Source organism: Talpa occidentalis, unplaced genomic scaffold (genome assembly GCF_014898055.3).
Source record: "Talpa occidentalis isolate TD23 unplaced genomic scaffold, MPIMG_talOcc4v2.1 talOcc4.12, whole genome shotgun sequence".
Lineage (NCBI taxonomy): Eukaryota > Metazoa > Chordata > Mammalia > Eulipotyphla > Talpidae > Talpa > Talpa occidentalis.
The window spans coordinates 89756736-89771754 of record NW_023601212.1 but is presented as its reverse complement, the minus strand read 5'-3'; the positions used below and the strand labels follow the sequence as shown (position 1 = coordinate 89771754).

The 15019-nt window shown below is 49.6% G+C and overlaps 1 protein-coding gene across 1 annotated transcript; it reads left to right on the top strand.

The window, feature by feature from the left end:
- Positions 1-24: 24 nt before the first annotated feature.
- UBFD1 (ubiquitin family domain containing 1) lies at positions 25-14666 on the top strand. The gene is made up of 7 exons (XM_037507416.2): positions 25-181; positions 364-693; positions 1629-1837; positions 4276-4341; positions 4493-4598; positions 8450-8532; positions 10869-14666. The coding sequence occupies exons 1-7, from the start codon at positions 157-159 to the stop codon at positions 10977-10979; spliced, it is 930 nt and encodes a 309-aa protein (XP_037363313.1). The 5' UTR covers positions 25-156; the 3' UTR covers positions 10980-14666.
- The last annotated feature ends 353 nt before the right edge of the window (positions 14667-15019 follow it).

Genomic DNA, 15019 nt, shown 5'->3' with positions numbered 1-15019 from the left:
GGACCGGGGAAGCGGAGGAGGCGGGTCTCCATAGAAACCTCCACCTGTTTCCGGCCAGGCTGTGCGAGATTAGGGGCTGCTACGGGGGACAATCTCGGCCAGCTCGCCTTTTCCCGGCGGCCTCTGCGGGCGCGGTGGGTGTTGTACACAATCATCATGGCGGCGGCCGGAGCCCCGGATGGTGAGTGTGGAGGGGATGGCGGGTGCCGGGGTTGGGCCGAGGTGAGGCGGGCGCCCCGCGGGGCCTGCGGCCCCCCTGGTGCGGGAGTAGCCTGGTTTGGGGGCGGTGGCCCGGCGGTGCCCGGGCAGAGAGCAGCCCCAGGCCCAGCCCGCGGCGAGCGCCCACCCCCTAACCCCTTGCAGGCATGGAGGAGCCGGCCATGGACACGGAGGCCGAGGCCGTGGCGACCGAGGCGCCCGCGCGGTCCCTCAACTGCGTGGAGGCCGAAGCCGCGGCGGGGGCGGCGGTCGAGGACTCCTGCGCCGGCCCAGGCAGCCTGCAGCCGGCCCCGGCCCAGCCCCCTGGGGACCCCGCGGCCCAGGCCTCGGTCAGCAACGGTGAGGACGCTGGCGGCGGCGCAGGTAGAGAGCTGGTGGATCTGAAGATCATCTGGAACAAGACCAAGCACGACGTGAAGTTCCCCCTGGACAGCACAGGCTCCGAACTAAAGCAGAAGATTCACTCGATTACAGGTAATTCCCGTGGCACTGCCAGCGGCTGCCAGCTTTCCCCATCCCGCCTGCCGATTGCTAGTGCTTGCACGGTGCTAGGCACCGCGCTGGCTGCTTTCGTGACATTTGCTCCTTCAACCCTCAAACAGCCCTCCCAAGTAAGTAATTGAATGCCCATTATTCAGATGGGGAAAACGAGACCCAAGATCATAAAGCTAGTCAATAGCTGGGCCAGGATTCAAGCCCAGGTCTGACGCTTAGGTCTAGGCTTCTAACAAGCGTTGCCCAAGCCTCTCTAATAAAAATCACCTGAGGCAATTAGGTATTAAATTTGCAGTTCCTCGGCCTTTCTCACTGGGGATTTTGATTCAGTCGGTCTGGAATGGCCAGGAATTAATGTCTAGCAAATGTGTTAGTTATTCTCAGAACTTCAGGGAAACACCGTTGTCAACTATCATGCCGATCCCTTCACAGATGCTTATATTGGTTAATTTTATCTCATTTATAGCATTTTGCATTCTGATTTGATTTTCTTTTAAAGCTTTCTTTTGGTAGACAGTAAGCTCCATAAAACCATGAACTTTGAAATGACTGGTCTCAGTATTCCTGTAGCCTGTTGACTCTAGTTTAATAATTGAGTGAATGATTGGATGATTGAGGAGCAATTCGGAATGAATCATAACTAATACTTATTGAACAATTACTGAACCCCAGCTGCTGTACTATGGGCTGTACTACATTTGTGTTATCTCATAATCCTTAAAACAAGTCTATAGGGAAGAAATGACTGCCATCGTGCGATAAAGTTTTTGAGACCAAGGCTCAGAGATGTTGTGAATTGCCCAAAATCACAAAAGTAGAACAGTATTTGTTGCCGGTTGTGTTGCTGAAGGGTTCTGGTTCATATTCAATTATCCTTCCTTCTTTTCATTGTATGCCCTTTACATTTTCTCAAGGTCTCCCGCCTGCCATGCAGAAAGTTATGTATAAAGGACTGGTTCCTGAGGATAAGACATTGAGAGAAATAAAAGTGACCAGTGGGGCCAAGATCATGGTGGTTGGCTCCACAATAAATGATGTTTTAGCAGTAAACACACCCAAAGATGCTGCGCAGCAGGATGCGAAAGCTGAAGAGAACAAGAAGGAGCCTCTCTGCAGACAGAAAGTGAGTCCGTCATGTGATTGTCAGTCCTGGGAAGTTGGAGGCTTTGTCCTCTCAAACCTTGGCTGGTTGTATTCTCCCTAGAATAAGCTCCTTTTCGGACAGGGCCCATGATGGAAATTTATGGCAGCAGTTGGGTGCGGCTGGCTGTTGAGTGGAGGTGACAACTACCTGAGATTTGCAGCTTTGTCTCATCTGGCTGGTCAGTGTGTCTCAAGTCTACCTACTTTAGGATAAGGCCTTTGTAAAGGCAGGCTTCAGACCAGGTATTGGAAGGATTCAGATGTGGGATTCTCTCCTACTTAGTGCTAGAGAAACATGCCACTACATTTTATACAAGCGCTTACATTTATTTTTTGGTCTGTGGCTGCCCCCATGTTAACAAGCCTATGTCTGGATAGGCAGGGATATCGACATTTTAGAGCTTCCTCTAAAACTGTTTCCGGAAGCCAAATGAAACTGACTAGAAAGACAGCTACACTGATTTTTTTTTTTTTTTATCTCTCCTGATTTGTTACATGGGAACTTGATTTTCCCAGACTTTCTGTTGCTTATTATGTATGAAAAGGATCCTGCCTTGTCTTGTGCTTATTTTAGCCATTAAAATTCTTTGTAATTAGGGAAAGTAGTTCTTGTAGAAGAAACTGGTTGGAAGAACCATCTCTTGAGCTGATCAGCCAGTGAACCCCACTTGTTGCTCTGGGGCCTTCCAGCCACTCTTATTAGATTCCAAGAAAATAGGTATATTCAACTTAACTGCTGACCTTACCAACTTGAACAAACATCATTTTGAGTGACCGTGGGCACCAAGGCATATGGCTGGCAGTGTGAGGACTTAATTTTGTGTTCCATGTCTCCATTTTCTTGTGTGTACTTCTAAGACCAAAAAGAGTCTGCAAACCAAATGTGTTTCTAAATTTGGCAGCAAAACCTGACCAGAATTAGTGTGAATGTTCATGTTTTGCTATCAAAATATTAATGTGTTTGGTGATAGGGTGCTGCCCTAGGCCCCACAGAGAGGATCATGTTTTATAAAACTATTACCTTTATAAAAATCCCTGAAATGTTTGGACATTACAAAAGGCTTATAAAACCCCATTCACCCATGGGATTACAGATAAAAGGTTGATTGTGAATCTGTATTAATATCTCTGAAGTGGGCTCTTGAACACTTTCACCCCAAATCTGAGGTTGTAGTGTCATAACAAATTGAGATCATTTCCATTTCCCCACCTCTCTCTGCCATATACAAGAAACCATCGAATATGAGCATGTCCAAAGTGAGTGCGTGTTCCCACTGCTCATGCCTTTGGAGCATAACGTGCCTCTCAAATAGAGCCTTCAAGTTGCTAATAGTGGCTTAACGGGCTTGGAACTGTTTGCCATAATGTAGGGAAAATTCTTCAAAAGGTACTTCCAGGTTCTGATTCAAATGACACTTCTAATTCCATGTTGCTTTGTTTCACCGATGCCAGCCATCAGGCATGACATGGTCTAATAAGAGGGAACAAGTGCCCAGGCTTTTTATCAGCTCCTTCAAGAGGCTGGGGCTGAGGCATAGGTGACTCTCTGCTAGCATCCTTCTGGAGGGTTCTGACATGCCAGTGAGCTTTCCACTTGGCTCATAGCCACTTGATGCTGGGATTTAATTAAGTTTTTACCCTTTACACATTCGCTGCCCCATAGTTCTGGCTTTGCTAAACAATGACTGCACCTTTAAAGCCACAGCACAGAAACCAGACTCGGTCATTTGCCCAGACCAGAGCAAGGGACCGTGAGCCTAATGAAACCCTTCATGAGCTGCCTCAACTCCTGGGCTGGGTCAGGCTTGTTGACGTCGGGCTCTAGAGTAATCAGCATTTCTCTTTGGAAATGTGGCTCTAAGCTTTCTGTGTGACTGGGGTTGGGGGTGGGGTGCTAGGAGAGACTTTTGCAGTCTCCATTTGTTGAAGAAAGGCCATCACTGTGGGTTTCTTTGGAGTTAAGTTGATAGAAATGGTTGTTACTCTGTATGTGACAATCCTTTGCGCCCTGTGTGGCTCTCTGATGTGACGTTTAATCCTTTCTGTAGTGATTTTTGGGTAGTGAGGGTATGAGGTTTATTTGAATTAACAGTCTGAAAAATCCTAGTTACTTTAGAGGTTTGCTCTGGTAGTCAGAGGTGGTTCATTAAAGTTAAATAAAAAAATTCAGGCCACATTTCAAATTCTTAATAGCCACAAGTAGCTACTGTTTTTGATGACAAGGAGAACCTTTTCATCAGCACAGACATTTCTGTTGGACATCTCTGCTGTATAGTCACAAAGAAAGCATAATCTATAGACACAGGAAGCTTTTGAACCCAAGTATTGAGCTTTTTTCATCCTCCTCAGAGAGGTAGTAGCATGACTAAAATGTAGTCCTCTTTATCTTTTAATTATCTTTTCTGACTTGTGTTATAGCAACACAGGAAAGTGTTGGATAAAGGAAAACCCGAAGATGTGATGCCATCTGTTAAGGGTGCCCAGGTAAGCCAGACTCCTCGTGAGTGTTCTGGAAAGGAATCGGGCCCCTCTGACTCCCCAGGCTCCCGAAATCCAGTCCTGGAGTGCTGTCCCTTTTCTCTTCCTTGGTCTGTGCACCCACCCTCCCCCTCTCACCCTGCTCCTGTGCCTCCAGGAGCGCCTGCCCACGGTACCCTTATCGGGCATGTACAACAAGTCCGGTGGAAAAGTGAGGCTCACCTTTAAACTCGAGCAAGACCAGCTGTGGATCGGCACTAAAGGTACATTTTGCTCGGGGCCCCTTCCTGGCTCGCTGCCTCTGGCACCCAGCAGCTCTGGGCTTGGGTGCGGTTCTGCTCCTCATTCTGAGTCTCTCTCGCTGTGCTTTGCGTGCTCCTGGCTTTTTTACTCCGCTTTGAGACGCTCACCTGTTTGGACCCTTTTCCCTCATTCTTTCCCTTCTGCTCTCAGGGCCAGTCCATCACATGTTGGCTGTACAGTTGCACCCAAATCAGTGGTACCAAACACGTGACCTGAGGGCCAGGTTTGGTCCACACACAGGGTGTCGTGGGTTTACACACAGTCTCTAAAAATGGGGAGATTTCACTTGGTCTGTTTTTTTTTGTTTGTTTTTTTTTGGCTTCTCTTGAGAAAAGTCAAAAGATACAGCCATTCTGGATCTGATTCTCATGAGGCAGCAATCTGCTGGAGCGAGTAACTGTCCAGGAAGGGCCACACCGCAGCCCGTACCGCCCCCTTTTTCTTTGTACGTCGCCAGCTCCCCTCATTTATGCCCCCTGCCTGGCCCCTGTAGGTCAGAGTTTGCCCCTGTACTAGGGCAAGTTTTCCTAGTATGAGGGACCTCCCCTCCTGCCTGGTTGTCCCTGCCTGCCCCCATCCACCCACCCCTGCCCGTGCACGGTGGGCCAGGCATGCTGTGTGCTGTTTTCTGGAAAGTGTCTGTGACTGTCCTCCCTCTCCCTTCATCCAGATGCTTCAGATCTTGCAAGTTACCCTCTAGAATTACCTGTCCCTTTGTTTGCCCCTCTGCTGTGCCACTTAAGGCTCCTGCCGTCTTTAAATTTGGTCCGCTAAAGCAAGGTAACCTGTTTCCTTGCGCCCATTGGTGGTGTTCTTACCCTGAGCGCCTTCCATACTGGTTTTCCAGCACAGGTTCCTGTGTTCAAATCAAATACCTTTGGCTTTTTAAAGCCAAGTTTGAATGCCCAGACATAGTGTCCAGTGCTCTCAACAGTGGAGCCGTAGTTTTAATTTTAAACTGGCTTCCTGCCCTGCTTGCCCTGCGGGACGTTCCCCTCGATCTTTCGGCAGCATCACTTCCTCACCTTCCCAACATGCTTTGCACAGCTCCACGTCTTTGCTCATGCTAGGCCCTGAGCCGAATGCCGCCTTCCTGGCCCTCGTTAATAAGATCTTCCAAGGTCCCACTTAAACATCCTCTCCTGATGAAACCTTCCCTGTGTCTCGCCACCCTCCGGAGAATTGCTGCCGCTTCTGTTCATAGCACTTCCCTCCGCCCCAGCGCACTCGTTACTCACTCTCTGACTTGTCTGTCCCGTTAGATTCCTGGAGGGGACCGAACATGCCTAATTCACCTGTTTCTGGCCAGCACTGTAGGTGTTCAGTGTGCGAGGTAAATGCCCAGGAAAAGCATAGGGGCCCGTCACCTGAGGTTCATTGGTTTCAGGGACAGGCCATTTAGTATGAGTCTAGTTAAAAATGGGTCCATGAAAATTTAGCTGGGGCAAGGGGCAATGAGGAATGAGATTTTTGTCACCTAATATAAAAATCAGTTTCTTCCAGCCCTATCCTGGTTCTTAGACTAGAGACCGAAATGCTAAAAACACTTGAGTTTTCTGACAATTTGGTGATTGTCTGCATTTCCCATTGGACTTAAACTGCTCATCAAAGCAAGTTTTGCAGAAGATGTGAAGGTGTCCCGGGTTTTCCCAGGGCCTTTGAGCCTTGATAGGCTCTTCTCTCCCAAGAGCCCATCCCATCATGCCCCTTTCTGCTCAGCGGAGAGCTGCCCCGTTTGTCAGAGTCTTTAAGATTTTGCAGGTGACCTGCTCACTTCTCATCACAGTGCTGACTTGCTGGGTGCCCCCTCTTCTCCCACTTTCACCTTGGGGCATCCTAATGGAAGGCAGTTGCTAAGGCTGAGTTACAAGGTCAGTGGTGCTGGGAGGGGTGCAGGCAGGAAGTCTGGCTGAGCACTAGTCTGGAGGTACTTAGCAGCACCTCGGGGAGTATTTTCATGTTTGAGGTTATGTGGGAAATATATGACTGCAGGGACTCTTGAGAACTTCCCATACCTGTGTTGGGGATTTTATTCCAACGCATGGGAGCAGCATCTTCATACTTTGACATAAAGTTCTAAGAGAACCTGGCCATGTTGTCTACAGAGCTGTCAAAAGACTCCTTACTCATCAGCCTCATTAAAGAGCATGGATGGCCGTGAACTACTTGAGTCTTCAAGGGTTGACCAAGGCTGAGATTCACATTGCCATCCATACCACCATCCTCCACAGCTCTGTACCTCAGGCATTCATCTCACTCAGTTGCCCAGGTGTCCTGTCCTGAGTGTCACACGCAATCCCCTAGAAAGACAGCTTGTCCCCAGTTTCATCTTTGCTGGCAAGAAGCTGCCGTGACCGCCCCAGCAGGTCACTGGCCATCCCTGATGGGACACTTTACCAAGTGACACTCAGGTCTCCTCTGGCAGCTTGGGTAAGAGGCAGTACTCACAGCCTTAGCCTGCCCAAGCAAGATGAACACGCTCCAGGCAGGAGGGGAGCATGTGTCCTGTTTGCAGGGCTGTTGAGTCGGACCTAGCTGATGCTGTCACTCAGGAATAAGGGCCCAGGGCTGGTAAATCTTCTGAGTCCTCAAGAGAAGCCAGAAAGCTTTTTGTGTGAAATCTCTGGACTTTTCAAGATGTCTGTATTTCAAGACATTTCCATTTTAAAGACAAATCCTGGCCAAACCCTGCACTGTTTTAGAGACACTGAAAGTTAGAACCTGACCCACATCATCAGGGCTGCTCAGAGACTGGAGCTCACAGAACAGAACAGAAGTCTCAGGCCCCCCGTTAGCTCAAAACCCAGGTCTCTGAATTCCTTTTAGTCAGCTCTTTCCTGTGTGTCCCTTTTCTCATTTTTTTCCCCACAAAGGCTGTGTGTTTCTTCTCTACTGGGTTTATCTGTTTGCTGAGACCTCCCATCTCCAGGTGTCTGCTGCTTCTGGGCGGGGCTTCCTGTTAGCAGGCTCAGCCCTCCCCCTCCCCTCCCCTCCCCTCCCCTCCCCCCTCCAGTCCCCCAGCCCTCCCCTCTCCCCTCCCCTCCCCTCTCCCTCCCTCAGTCCTCCCCTCCCCTCCCCCAGTCCTCCCCTCTCCCTCCACCAGCCCTCCCTTCCCATCCCCCAGCCCTCCCCTCTCCCCTCCCACCACCACACACCTCTCCCCCCACCCGCTTCACTTGGCTTACTGGGGTCTCAGCTCGCTCCAGGCACCCTTCACTGCCTCCCCCTCTTACCTGCCGTCCTTCAACTTGCCGCAGAGTGTCTTCCCAGGAGAGGTGATTGTCCTGATTGCTAATCATGAGACCTTATGAGTGTCTTAAGAGAACTTACTCGAGTGTGTCTGTGGGGGTGCAGGGGGGCAAGCGGGAGGTCTGGTCTGCAGGCTGGGGGGGTGGGTAGAAACAAATCTCAGGGCCTTAAGTCCTGCGCCTCCCTGTGAGAGCTGCGGCGGTGCGGTTGCCTCTGTCCGTGGTGCTCTTGACCTCCCTCCTCCTGGACGTCAGAAACCCCCTCCCCGGGTGTCAGAAACCGTGCCAGGGCTGGGCTTGGGCAGAAGGACATGGAGGGATTTCTTGGGTGTCAATCATCCTACTTTTAGAAATAATACCAGCAAAGATGCGTCTCTCAGTACCTGCTGTGCCGTTGCTAGAGCTGGGTCCCCCTTTGGTCCTAAGAAGTCCCCAGCTCCCAGGAGGCGCCTGTGCCCTGATCAGATGGCATCCAGTCGTCCCGCAGGGCGTGGTGACTCGGTTTGCCACAGGAGTAGAGCAGGCGGGCCCTTGAATAATCACTGTAATCCCTCTCAACTTAGAGCGGACTGAGAAATTGCCCATGGGCTCCATTAAAAATGTGGTCAGTGAACCTATCGAAGGACACGAGGACTACCACATGATGGTAAGTAGCCCCTCGCCCGGCTCTGCTTCTGCTTCTCTGACGGGGGCGGAGTTTTCCCTGAGCTTTCTTCACTTGAGAAAACGCATTCAGAAGACTCACTGTTTTGTTTTTTTCTTCATCCTTTTAGAACTTAACCCATGACCTCCTCCTACTTTTGTTTATTTTGCCACCACCCACCCACCCCCACCTCCCAGCAGTTTGCAGGGGACGTGTTCTCACTTTCTTGCCTCCTTATTTGTAATATTTTGTTTTTAGCCAGGAAAATAAATATAAAGAGGAGGAATGGCTTTTGTGGGTTTTCATTTTTAATTTTGCTGTGCATAAGAGGAGACCTCCCCCAGCCGTGGTGTTCCAGAGGACTCTGGCAGCCCCTCTGCTGGCGTTGTTCCCGCCAGGCTGCAGTCGTTGAGTGGCCGAGGGCCCTGTGGGAGGCCAGGTCTCTCAGTCTAATGAGGCTGCTCTGCCGGCAGTGTTGGGGGCACCCCGGGTCTGCAGAATAGAGCTGAGAACTCAGGGCTGCCATTAGTGAAGCCACTCAGGCACCCCCTCTATTTTCCCAGTACTCTTTGAGGGGCCACTTTAGAAATGAACTTTAGCTACCTTAACTCAGAAGTTGCTCTGGCGGGGGTGGGGATTCCTGCTTTTCTGTTTCTGAGGTGGCAGATTTTCCATGTGTAGCAGACAGGTGTTAGCTGGCCCCGGCCAGGGAGAATGAACAGCGAGTGGTGTGAGTTGGGGGTGGTGCTTCTTGAGTCCATGGTCAAGGGTAGTGGTGGCTACCTCAGAAAAGGGATTATACTATGCAGCAGACCTCTGGCTCTAGGAAACCGCCCCTCCTGCCCTGTCGGGGGTTTGCGGTCTGTGGGCTACAGGCATCCTGGGGTTTTCCCCTGCTAGGGGTGAAGGCTGTGGCTCAGGAGCTCTTTAAGGCCCTCACGGTCCTGCGCCCCAGTCTCTCTGTAGTCTTTGGAGAATTGCAGATGGATTTGTTTTGCCTGCCCAGTTATTTTCTGTTTGTTTGCTTGTTTGTTTTAAAGTTGGACTTAAATAGTGTTGGGGCCTTTCCCTTTTGAAACATTTATCTTACCCATGTGCAGCCCCAGTTAGCAAGGGATGGGGACCGTTTTGGACATCTTTTAAGATCGGTCCGGAGGGCTGGTGCTGAAATGGGTCTTTAGCTTAAATATGTGTCTTTCTCTGGAGTCCTCAGTGGCAGAGGTGGTTCTCACAGTTTCCGTCTCCTCCAAGCCCATGAAGTAGTGCCTGTGCCTCTGTCCTAATAAAACTGTTTTCAAGTATTTTTGCAGGTGCCATTTCGTTAGTTAGATCAAGGTATCAATTCAAATTCAGCAAAGGGCGGCTGTGCTTTTTCATCTAGAATGTTTAAAAAAATCACAGAAAACTGCAACAAGCCCATAAATCCCTCATCAAGAAATGATAATTGTAAATATTTTGTAACTTGCTTTAAACCATTTTTTAAATAAAAGAAAATTTGGCAACAGTGATTATGTCCCCATTGTCTTCCCCTCCCCCACTCCCACTATCCTGATTGATCATCTGCTCCCTCCCGTCTGTCTGTACTTTTATTTCCATATATATTCACGTGTAAGATACAGTGTTTGTGTTTTTTCAGTTTTCATAAGTGTATCATGATCTATAACGTTCTGCAACTGGCTTTTTTGGTACAACATTATGATCTGTCTTTATTAGCTATAGATCCAGTTAACACCTTTGAAAAGTAATCCAGTATTCAGATGAATAGGCCACTGTCACGCTCAGGTTTGCGCTCCCTTGCTGGTGGAACAGAGGTTGCTTCCTGAGTTAGCGTTCCTGCCAGGGCTGCTTCAAACATTCACGTCTGTTTCCTTGTGCACGTGTTGAGTTTCTCTAGGGCAGTGGTTCTCACACTGTGGCCTCTGGATCAGCAATATATCTCCCCCTGTGAATTGCTAGAAATGCAGGTCTCCAGGCCCCATCCCAACCCTTCCAAATCAAGCTCTGATTTGGTGGAGCCCATCCGTCTCTTGTAACAAGCCCTCACGATGGTCTGATGTACGCCCGAGTTTGGGAACCACTGCTTTAGGCTTGGCTATGCTTAACTCTCCCACCTTCTTGGTTTTGTTTTTGACAGGAGAATGTTCCCTCCCCATTGCAGTTTTATCCTTCCTAATGCGCTCCCTTCTCGCCCTCCCCCGTGTGTGTGTGTGTGTGTGTGTGCGTGGGCTCGCGCGCGCGTGTGCGAGTGCCTGCGTGCGTGCGTGTGTATGTATGTGTGTGTGTTGTTGCTCTGCGTCTGAGCGCTGAAGTACCGCTTGGTTTTCCTTTTTCCCTTCCAGGCGTTTCAGTTGGGCCCCACGGAAGCCTCTTACTACTGGGTGTACTGGGTTCCAACTCAATATGTGGATGCAATCAAAGACACTGTGCTGGGGAAATGGCAGTATTTTTGAAAGCACTTTCACCTCTGGCCCAGGAGACTGACCCAAAGTGAAGGACATTGCTGGGAGAGGCCTGCAGCATCCCTGGATTTCAGAGTTCTGGAACTTTGTTCAAAAAAATCTATATCCAATCTAAGGCGATGTGGTGACTGAAGCCAGAGGTGATGGACTTTCACCATTAGCTTAATTTTAACTTAAAATCACCGGTTCCCTTTCTTGCAGTCAGCTTCATACCATTTTTAAAGTCAATACAGTGGAGATCAATAAATCTGAATTCAGAACATGTTGTGTGGAATACTCTGAAGTGTGTTTGAGAGTAGGTCTCCTCATCTTGTTTAGAAAGGAATGGTCAAAAGCTTTCTGGTTTTATTCCCCAATGATTTGAACTGAAATATTTTCATAAATATTTGGTTGCAAGCATTTGGACTGCATTGTGATGAGTTGGGGTGTTTTGTTGTTTAATTTTTCATATAAAATTGTATGCAAAAATGGGGGGGTTAGTAAGCCATATTTTTCTCTCCCTTGATTCAGATTTAATTCTTCCCCTTTTTTTACTTTCTCACTTCTTAGATTTGAGTTTTTGTTTTTAAAACCCAAAGATGTCAGTTCCTCTTTTCGTACCTCATCCATGCTTCCTTGCCTGGCCTCCCTCCCGCCAAGCTGCTGCTGGTGAATGCGCGGTGGGAGGGGAGGAGCCATGTGGTCTTGGTCAGGGAGCGCTCACACTTGCTGTGGTGTTTGTCGAGCAGCAGAGTATCTCACAGTGACTCCTGTCTAAATGTCCTGCCTTTGGGCCCCAGTCTGCGGGGTCCCACTGCTGGTTTGATGGTGGCCTGCCCGTCTGGCTGACCGGGGCGGGGCCACTCCACACATCAGCAGAGTCCCTTGGAGGAGGAGCCAGTGGAAGACAGTTTGAGCCATAGAGCCACAGACCCAGGTATCTTCTTTCTTTGGAAGTTTTGAGAAATTCCTAAGCAGTCCAACGATTATTTCAATTACGCGTCTCCATTTGGTCCTTATGCTCATGCGTTGTGTTCAAGTGTCCTTCATCCCAGGTTCAGAGATGCCACCTTTCTCCATAAGAAGACATCTGACCGAGTGGGTTGGCCCATGTATTTAGACATCGAAGATGGGATAAATGGCTTTTTGTGATTAGCTCACCCTCTTCTGGTTTTAGCCCTTTGTTCTTCGTACATGTGAACTTCTGTTGTCTCCTTCTGGCTTGATTGACTCTGAAATAGGGGGAAGTCTCTTGGTGAGTGATACCCTTTGTGCTGTTTGCTGTTTCTCTGCTGCTGTCTTTGCGATTCTCCCCTCCCTGGTTGCAGGCTCTCCTAGTAAGGTTTGACGAGAGATTTTCCAAACTTCACATTTTGGATTCTAGGCTGTTTCCCCTCATTCTGTGAAATGTATTAGCATGTGTTCGCCTAAGATGACTGTTCCTTGTGAGCCAGTTCATGGTGATATTCTACACCCTCCCCTCCTAAGCCGTAGTTCAGGAATCCAGCCCTTGTAGACAGGCTCTTGCTTTTCGTGGTGTAGTCAATGCCAAGTTGTGCATCTGGGCAGGAAAATCCACTCTCGCTTTTTTGGGGGCATCATACATATGTGAAGTGTAGCATCCAAGAAACTGCCTGTTTTTCATCCCTTGAAAAAGGAGCAGCAACTGCAGCTTTTCTGTCCTCGTGGGCCTGCAGTTCGCAGAGAAGAGAGTGCTGCTTTGCTGCCTGGAAGCCTCTGCGCTCGACAGGTCTACAGAAGACACGGTCAGGTAGCAAGTAGAGCGTCATCTCACTTTGAATCCTGCCCTTCTGTTGGCCAGTGTCCCTGTTCTGGAGACGTGTCCTGACAGGGCCGCGGGCGTCTCTGTCCCCAGGCTGGCCTCGCAGTGCTGCTCAGAGGCCCTTCCCTCCAGGTCTTCTCTCCCCTTTCATGTGGCCACCACGCCACCTGCCACCCCTTCCTCCGGGTGACGGCATGTGTTCCATCGTCTCCCTGCTCCCCAAGGGCCAAACTGCTTCTCACTCAGGCGGGTGTCATTTTAAGACAGGACCAAAGCCTGTGTGAATCTTTTTATTTTAAGTAAAATGGTGCTTTTTCCTTACTTCAAGATACTATATATAAATAATAATGTAAATGACACCTTTTCGTACAGAGCTGTCTGAGTATTGCTTTACAGAGCTCGCTCAATGGGCTCAGGAACAATCTTGAGCTCTAGCTCCTGACCCTGTCTGCACGGAGACCTTGCTGGAAGCCCCTGGGAGAGCAAAGGTGGACACCACTGGCCCTCCGGGGAGAAGTATTTAGTTAACTCCGTGTCCAGGTCACAGCAGTATTCACTCTTGTCACTCAGTCCTGTGAGCAGTCTCTTCCCACTTTCCTCGCCGTCCAGAGTGCGCTGACGCCTCTGTGAGCACACGGAAGTTCTTTTCCCCTAGGTAGCATCGCAGTGTTAATTTTCTCCTCAGGATTCTCTCCACACAGGCCTGCCCTGTTGGAGCACACTAGTTCTTTCCCTGGGGTGCGACCTTTCCTCCCGGGGCAGAGGGCCTGCAGGGGCTACGGCAGAGCTGGTTCTAAGAGCAGGCTCCGGTGCTCAGGGGGCAGGCCAGGCAAGCACATCTCCCTCGTTGGACGCCTCTCAGAGCCTCCTGGTGGGCTGCTTGCTCGTCTAGAATCTGCTAGTGGTCTTCCTGCCGATCTTTGCCCACAGACATCATGCCTTTCTTTCCCTCCCTGAGGTGACTTGACAGAACACTGACGAGGGGATCCTGCGGAGGCTCGGGGCCCTCTCAGCTCCGTTTCAGAGGACTTAGCCAGCTCGCCAGTTGCTGGAACTCTTTGGTATTAATGTATTTTGATTGATGATGGGCCTTTTGCAAGTAGTTTTAGTTCTCTTTAAATGAAGTTGAACCGAGCTAAGGATGCACTTTCCTATAATCTTGATGTGGCAGGGGCCCAAGTGAGGCCCTCGGTAGCCTCCTTAGTTGCTACGTTCTGTTAAGAGGGCCAAAGAGACCAACTTTGCCACATTGCTGCCTCTCTGAAGAGTTGCCATATTTCAGCCAGAAGGGGCTTGTGTTCCTCGTACTCTTACTTGAACCATGTGCCTGGAGGAGCCATCCTGGTCACTTGCACTTGGCCCACCTTTCTTTGCCTGGGGCGGAGAAGGCCCAGGGGATAGACACAGTGTGCTAAGGGCCGAGCAAGGGCGGCCTTGCTTTCCGCCCCATCTTGGGAGGGAGACCTCCTCGCTCCTTGCATCTGCTCATGCCAGTTGTCTTGCAAAGGATGGCCCCTTTGTCTTGAGGCTTTGTGAGACATCTCCAGTTGGAGCGGCGCCTGGTTCCTCTTCACAGGACCTGGTAGCCTTTCTGAGGCGACAGGCGGTCAGGAGTCCTCTGACGTGCGGAACATCCAGTGAACCTACCTGTCAGGCTGGGGGCGTCTACTGCTTTCTAAATTTCTAAGAACCTCTTTTTTCTTCAAGAGTTCTGCGGAATTATTTGACAATATACGTAAAAACCATGTCTCCTTGTGGCGTGTGCTCTGTTCTGGTTTTTGTTTTTAAATCTAATGCCTGTTTGGGAGGAGATGAACGTATTTAGTCTATTAGATTTGCGCTGCTGGATTTTTTTTTTTTAAAGTGTAACCTTGACTAGCTGTCTTATTGTTTATCCTGTAAGATTAGTCTATCAATTAAAGTTTGATAATTAATTGTGTCTCTTTTTCCTTTCAATTCTTCATGCGCCTGATCTGTACCTGGGAATTGACCATTATTTGGAAGTGGGACCAGAGCCCCTTGTTCCGCCAGCTGTGGTCTCACTTATTACTATATTATTTGGCTTTTAAGTATATCCACATTTGTTCCTGCTGAAAATGGTTATTCAGGGGACCAGGTTTGATTTATTCTGTATTGGTCAAAGTGACCAACTCGCCAGCCACATCGCTGTTTGGGAGCCCTCCTCCAGAGGGGATGCTTCTCCCTGACCTTGGGCCTGTCCCCCCCAACCCCCTGCTCCCCCTCTAGTGCCTATGGGACTTCACCTGGC